Raw genomic sequence first — 7,330 nt, 5'->3', positions numbered from 1 at the left:
CTCCGGTGTCCGAAGGAGCCGGTGCTCTAGCAGTTCCTCCCGGGGACCCCCGCGGCGCGGCGCCTGCCCGGCGGTGGGGCGCCCGGTAACGGGGTCCCCGAGGGTGAACTGTGAAGTCGCAGGGGCCGTAGCGGGGAGCAGGTGCGCTCGTTTCCTGCGCAAACTTGGGTTTCCCAATAGATGGCTTAGCGGAGCCTCGCGGTTAACAAGCTTGGGGTGCCTGCACTGCCCGCCAGGAACCCCCTCGGGGTGCGGAAGGATGTGCCCCGAGGCTCGGGAGAAGGCTGGAAACTGGAGTGCGGTTCTCGGGGTAAAGCAGCGAAAGGGCCCTGGCCTCGCAGTTCAGAGGGCTGTGTGTGAGCCCTCTGGAGGGGAGAGGTGGTGTTGCTGCAAGAGGCCCAGAACACCATACTGGGCGCCATTTAAACGGGTCAGGAGAAAAGCAAGAGGACCCTCCCTGGGGCAGGGGCGAGTCTCAGCCGGGAGCTGTCCGGCAGCTGCAGCAGCGTTCGGTCCGCCAGGGAGGGACCCCAGGGCGCAGCGGACCTCTCCTGTCTCCCCGCGGCCCCCTCAGCAGTGTGTTCAGTGGATCCACCTGTTCTGCTCCCCGCTCTGTCTCTGGGGAATCCGCTGATGTCCCCCCATCCCTCAGCACCTTTGGCCTGCACCCAGTTCTTGTATGCATACATAAATAAATCTTTACAAAAAAGCAATGCTATATATTAAAAATCTAAAAACCTGAAGAAACGTTACAAGAATTATCATTGATTTAAAAAATATTACTGTTTTAAAAACTACTGGTTAAGGCTCGTTAACGGAAACTTAGGTTTGTGCAGGTAGAATCCAGAACATCCTGGGGCCTCGCGAAGGCCTGTGCCAATCCGGATGTGCCTCTGATTTCTCTAAGGACAGCTGCAAGGTGCTGGAGAGAACATGCAATGCTTGCTGTTTAACGCCTGATAAATTATTGCTTATGCTACACAGCATGGCAAAGGTATACACACAGCTATATAGCGCAGGTCAATTTTCATACAACTTATCCTTTGTTAATTGAAGTTGTTGGGAAGGAAGCTCTTTTCCTCTTAGGCTTGGTATTTGGAAACCTGAAAATTAAATTGCCCAGGCGCTGGTGTGTGCTGGCTGCTCAGCTTCAACAGGGAGAGCCAGTCTTCGCTGGCTGTGAGACGCCTTGAGAGGGAATTCATGACCCCGAACTCTTTGGGGAGTTGCTGCGTCTGGGAAGGGGGGGGGGCAGCCGCCTCTGGCTGCAGCTGTGGAGTCTCAAGTGCCTTAAACACCCTTCCGCCTCTGCAGCCCATCCTGGACGCCTTCAAGAATTAGTGCTAAAGGGTACATGTATGTGTAAGTCACCTGTGCGTGCATAACACATTCTAGAAAGATACAAAACCACAAGAAGCTGATAATAGGGTGACACCTGAGGAGTCAGGGGCTCAGCTCCCCATGCTGCCAATTCTCAGGGCTCCAGCTAGAGAACCTGGAAGGTAGTATTTTTTCTCCCCTACAATATTTTTGACTTTAGTAGTTATCTGTACTAAAAATTAAATAAGTTAAAAAATAGCTTATTTGAAGAGAGAGGCACAAAATCCTGGTCAAAGTATAAGCCTACTGGAGAGAGGGAGAGAGAGTTTTAAATAATGAAATCCTTTACATTTTAACAGAAGTTTTAATGTAGCTTCTAAAAAGGGTTAGATTTCCATTACTGAGAAAGAACTCTTGGGGCACACTTGTACTTCCAACACTTATAATTTGTAGGTCACTCATTCATACTCATTTATCACTCAGTTTTTTTAGAAAAATGTTTATTTATTTATGCATGTAGAACTGGGGTACAGGCCAGAGGTGCAGGGGGTGAGATGCTTCACCAGAGACAGAGTGGGGAGCAGAACAGGCAGATCAACGAAATACACTGCTGAGGGGAGCAGCGGGCGGGTCAGGAGAGGTCTGCCACGCCCTGTGGTCACCTCCGGGGCAGGCGGGGATCGAACTCATGCGAAAGTGGCTTTAGCTTCTTAGTGCTGCGCTTTAACCCGCTGCGCCACCGGGGAGGGCCCTATGTTATTTTTTTTTAAGATTTATTTATGCATATAAGAACTGGGGATAGGCCAGAGGTTCGGGGCAGTGAGAGGACTCCCCAAAGACAGAGTAGGGAGCAGGACAGGCAGATCCACTGAAACCCACTGCTGAGGGAACAGCAGGGAGTCAGGAAAGTCTGCTGTGCCCTGGGGTCCCTCCCTGGCTGGGTTCGAACTTCATGCAGCGGCTGCGGACAGCTTCATAGGCTGTGCTTTACCCCCTTGCACACCGCGGAGGCCCAAGTTTGAAATTGTTTATTGCCCAAATTTCCCCCTTATGTTGGACATACAACAAATACTTTTATTAACATGTTATTATTCTACTTATTTAGTTCTGGGGTTCTTTGTCTGAATTCATAGATTCCCAAGAGATCCGTACAAAGAATTCAGAAACTTTGTGAATTTGTATGGGAAAATAATCACATCTTCATTTTCACTAACTTCTAACTGAAATTAGCATTTCCCCCCAATTCTGAACACAGTCAATAAACTAGAGTAATATTAACAACACTTGTGACTTTATTATTAAATTCAGATATTTTTACATCACACTACTGTTTTTGCAGACATTTAAAAATATTTATACTTGGCTTCAAATTTAAGATATTAACTCTTGTTATCTAATGCACTTATAAAGACGTATTTCTATTACTATAGCACAAATTTTATTTTGCCATTTTAATAACTGTTTTGATATAATCATCATCCGTTGACTCTAATGCTGTATTTAAAATCACTATTCTGAGTTGTTCTTAGTCTTTATTATATTGACAAAGGCTATCTACATCTTTCCATTTACAAGGCATGAAAAACTGTGAGCAAAGCAAAGGTTGCTAAGAATTAGAGTCTATAAAATAGTTGTACAAATTAAAATGTTTCTCTACACTATTGATAATATTTATATATTATGACCATGTTTATAGCTAGCCATTCTTTTTCTTTAAAATGTACATTATAGAGATGGAACCAGAGGTGGTGAAATTAAGTTCAGTTTAATATATATTAATGGCATCAAACTCACATGTTTTTCATACATTAGGCATGAACTTATAAAATTTAAAGTTCTTGCTGTATTTTCAGAATTCATCTATTAATCTGAAACAGTTGTGAGGAAGAGCAATCTGAATTAAATAAAGGTATGAATAATGGAATAGTTTGTAAAGAATTCAGTTAGTTTATAGAGGTTAATTTTAACTGACAAAAAATGTTCTGGTCAAATTGCTAATGACTTGGTAAAAATAATTTGAGTTAGTATATTAACTTTTGATCATTAAAATAGTCCTGCCAAAGTACTTGAAAACAGGTTGACTTTTATACATTTGCTTACTTGAACATCATTTATTTAAAAAAATATGAAATATTTTTATGAGCCCTCAGGTCATGAATAACCTTAGTTTCTTTCAGTGAGGTTGCCATGTTCCTTCTTCAACAGATTATAATTCATTTTCTCATGAAAAATTATGATAGTGACCTAATAATAAAGAAAGAGCCATGTGTGGTAAGGATAAAGCTGAAAAAACATTTATTGAGTCATCAAGTTACAAAAAGTCAGGGGACTTAAAAAGACACAGCACAAAATTAAACAATCACGCAAACACAGCAGATTGTCTTGGGTTTAAAAGTTCTTGTACAGTTGTATCTATGGTACACTGTTAATTTACTTGGCAAACATTTTCCAAGATCTGAAAACATAAAAAGTGCAAGAGTCAGACTAGGCTTTGTTAGTACACTGATTGTACATCCATCACCACGCTTGTTTCTGTTGATTACAGCAGGTAAAATTAATTCGAGAAAGTGTTTCCTAGTTCTTGTCTTGTTATAAAAAGAAGAGATCCTCTACATTTCCGGGTAGGAGGGATAACTTGCAATCCCACAGTGGTTTTTATTATTTCTCGCCATCCGAATATATCCTTGCTCACCAAAGGTGAGGCCCCAGCTTTAGAAAAAGAAATAACACAAAATTACAAAGGCACATAATTAAACGAAGTTATCAACATTGTATTGCTTAGGTTGGTTTTCTCCTAAAGTGATTCCATACAAAAAGTTGTAAAACAAAATAATATAGTAATTTCCTTGGGACTTTTAGGCAGTTTGCAAAGGGTCATTTGGAAAACTTAGCACTACAGTGAGGACTGGACAACAGCCATTTATTTCATTATCTAAGGTCCACTGATTTTGGAACGATTGAGAGAGCTGCTTAATTCACAAATGAAGAAGCCGTCAGGTGCTACGTAGTGGTAAGGATACAAAGATCAGGCTTCTGAGCAACCCGTCGGGCGAGAGAGTATTGGAAAGGGAGATAGAAAAGAAACAATGAAAATTATTTTTCTGAAGATTTACTTATTTATGCATACAGAGCTGGGGCACAGGTCAGAGGGCGGGGTGGTGAGGACTCAACAGAGGCAGGCGGGGAGCAGAACAAGCAGATTGATAAAGTCCACTGCTGAGGGGATCAGTGGGGGACAGGTCTGCTGCGCCCTGGGGGTCACCTCCGGGGCGGGGATGGAACTTGCACTGAAGCCGCTGCGGCCAGCCCGCCCTGCTGCGTCCTAAATCGTTGAGCCACGAGGGAGGGCCCCAAACAATTTAAATTCAATCTACAGAACATTCCATATGCACGTGACACTTTGGGGCCACCGGACAAAAGACATCTTCCCCAGTCCAAAGATTCAGGGGTGAGAGGAGAAAGGACGTGCGACAGGTGAAGATACTGGCTTCAGATGAGGGGCGCCGGGCGGGGGCGAGGCAGCAGGATGCGGCGGCTTCTCGACAAAGCCGCATTACGTGTACCATGGGGAGCATGAAAGAGGAGATCTGTAAGCTCAGACTCGTGTTTTGGACAAACCTGCCCGGCAGCCCAATGGAAAGGAGAGTGGTAGGAGATCACGGAAACCGTGCAGGCAGGTGTCTGAGCCAGGTCCGTGACAGGGAGAGCAGGGAGAAGACCGAAACGGGGAGGGGGTGAGATGACGTCAGCCTGACTTGCTGCTTGTTGGATCCGGAGGCGTTTGAGATGACCCGTGAGCTCCAGCAGGACTGGGGTGTTCGTGGGGTTGCCATTTATGGAGGGGGGACCCCGTGGAGGAGAAACACGATGGCTCTGAGTTCCTCGGAAGTACTGGAGAAACCAGCACGCCGTCCAGGGCTAGGCCCAGGTAAATGAGTCTGAAGCTCAGGGCGCAGCCAGAGCTCCAGCTGGGGATGCGGAAACCTTCAGCGTATAAACTACAGCTAAAACCATAAGCCTGGGATGGGGGTACCCAAGACAAATGTGGCCTAGGAAGAATAATGGGCAGAGGATGGAGCCCTCTGGGAAGGACCAGCCTTGGGGTGGGGAGCAGAAAAACTGGCGTCCTACGGAGCTGGAAGCCTCGTCAGACAAGTGCTGAGGAGAGGAGGCATGAACGCCACGCGCTGAAGGCGGGAGAGGCAGCCAAGGAACCCGGGTCATTTACCGTGTCGCTTTGCAAGGGGCCGCAAGTGCTCGTCACTGTCAACACCTGTGCCGTCGTCACCCCACGGGGTGCTTGCCATGTACCCGAAATGCCCGGATGCGGCCGGCGCGCGCGAAGGCGGGGCCCTCACCTGTTCTTCACCAGCCAGTAGTCCTTCCCGCCGAGGGTCCCGTACCCAACCACCAGGACGCCGTGGTTCACCGTGCGGTTGCAGGCCGGCTCGTCGTACACACCTGAGGGACAAGAGCAGCAGCGTGTGGAGACAGGGCGCTTCGACGTGGCCGAGTGCCCGCGGCTGGGCCCAGGCAAGGCGAGCTGGCGTGTGAGGAACACCGGAAGCGCTCCAGCGCTCAGCCCAAACGCCTCAGAGCCCAGCTCCGGGCCAACCACCTGGTTGTCGTTTGCTTGTCACGTTTGACAGGGACCCGACGGCAGTTCCCTGAGGAAAGTGCTGGAGAAGCTCCACCTGCTGCTAGCTGTTTTGACGTCCCTGCAGTCAGATAGTGCCTGCTCTGCGGATGCAGCCCAGCTCCCCAGCGGGGTGTCTGCACGGTCCGTGCATTTCGGCCGTCGCGACCAAGCGGCCTCACGGCGAGGCTTCACAGAGCTGCCTCGGCCGGTGCCCCGCCCTTCGGGGCGCCCTGGCCCTGCTGTGCTCACCCTGCGGGTTTGCGGAAAGTACCCCATTTCTCCCCCCAGTGACCACCTTCAGTTTATGTGACCTCAGGCAAGCGAAGCCCGCAAGGTTTAGTTTTAGCATCTGCTCAGTGAGCATCTGAGGAGAATTAAAGGAGACACTGCACAGCAAGAACTCGGCGTCAGCGCTGTGGGGGACCCGTGACGACGGAGACGTGGCTCTGCGGAACCAAGTACGTGTAACACACTTGACTGCATGCACAGCAAGTATGTGAGGAGGAGTCTGGTCAGGAGGTGGAGGGAGGCTGCCAGGTCACGCTCTTTCCCGCAGGCCAGCGGCCGGGCCTTACCGCTCCTGTAGAGGAAGAAGGACGTGTGGCTCGCGTCGATGGCCACCGACACGGGCCCTTTGCTGGCCACGGCTTCCTTCAAGGCCTCCTCGTCGCCGGAGGGCAGCTCGATGTACTTGGAACACGTGGCAGCTCGATTTCTCGAGTCATACTTGCACTTCCCGTCCTGCGCAAGAGCAGAGGTCAGGTCAGGCCCACGCGTCGGTGCCCCCCACGCCCCCCTACCCAAAGCCTGGGCTTCAAGTGGGCTCTGCTTCACGCGCCTAAAGCTCGCGCTCCTTTCAGAGAAAGAAAAGTCCTGTCTTCCAAATGCCGAGCGCCCACACGTCCCCATGAACAGGAAACACAGAATCCGCTTATGACTTCAAGTAGTGAACATCCTCACGCTTGCAGGAATTGCAAGACTCTGAGGTGCCCCGTCGGAAGATGGCCAAGGTCACACACTCTGGACTAGATCTCTGGTCTTGCTTTTTGATGCTATAATGCCTGCAAGATGGTCTGCAGAGAAGGGGTGGTTGAGAAAGATCATAGGTGATCGTGTGTTTCAAGCAGGGAAAGGGAGTTATAAATTCATGCTTGTTGCATAGACTATGTTTTTAGGCTTCATAAGAAAAAGGACTTGAAAGAAATAAACCAAAATAGTAAGTTAAGTTAGGAGGTTTCTTTGAGTGATAGTTTATCTATTTTTTTTTAAAGGTTTATTTATTTGTACATACAGAACCGGGGTACAGGCTAGAGGCTCAGGGGCGGTGAGAGGCTTCACCAGAGACAGAGTGGGGAGCAGAACAGGCCGACT

The 7,330-nt window shown here is 48.6% G+C and overlaps 1 protein-coding gene across 3 annotated transcripts in view; it reads right to left on the bottom strand.

The window, feature by feature from the left end:
* Nucleotides 1-3,598: 3,598 nt before the first annotated feature.
* CTSS (cathepsin S) overlaps nucleotides 3,599-7,330 on the bottom strand; it is a 15,798-nt gene continuing 12,066 nt past the window's right edge. For all 3 annotated transcript variants that reach the window (XM_012729971.1, XM_012729970.1, XM_012729972.1), the window contains exons 6-8: nucleotides 6,535-6,700; nucleotides 5,679-5,781; nucleotides 3,599-4,029 (exon numbers count right to left, since the gene is read on the bottom strand). In XM_012729971.1, the coding sequence (XP_012585425.1) occupies nucleotides 3,930-4,029; nucleotides 5,679-5,781; nucleotides 6,535-6,700 (369 nt within the window). In that variant the 3' untranslated portion in view covers nucleotides 3,599-3,929. The remainder of the gene's footprint in view (nucleotides 4,030-5,678; nucleotides 5,782-6,534; nucleotides 6,701-7,330) is intronic.

The sequence above is a fragment of the Condylura cristata genome, unplaced genomic scaffold, assembly GCF_000260355.1.
Source record: "Condylura cristata isolate star-nosed mole 26May11 unplaced genomic scaffold, ConCri1.0 scaffold00026, whole genome shotgun sequence".
Lineage (NCBI taxonomy): Eukaryota > Metazoa > Chordata > Mammalia > Eulipotyphla > Talpidae > Condylura > Condylura cristata.
Note: the sequence above shows the minus strand (reverse complement) of the source record. Positions and strands in the feature narration are given on the sequence as shown.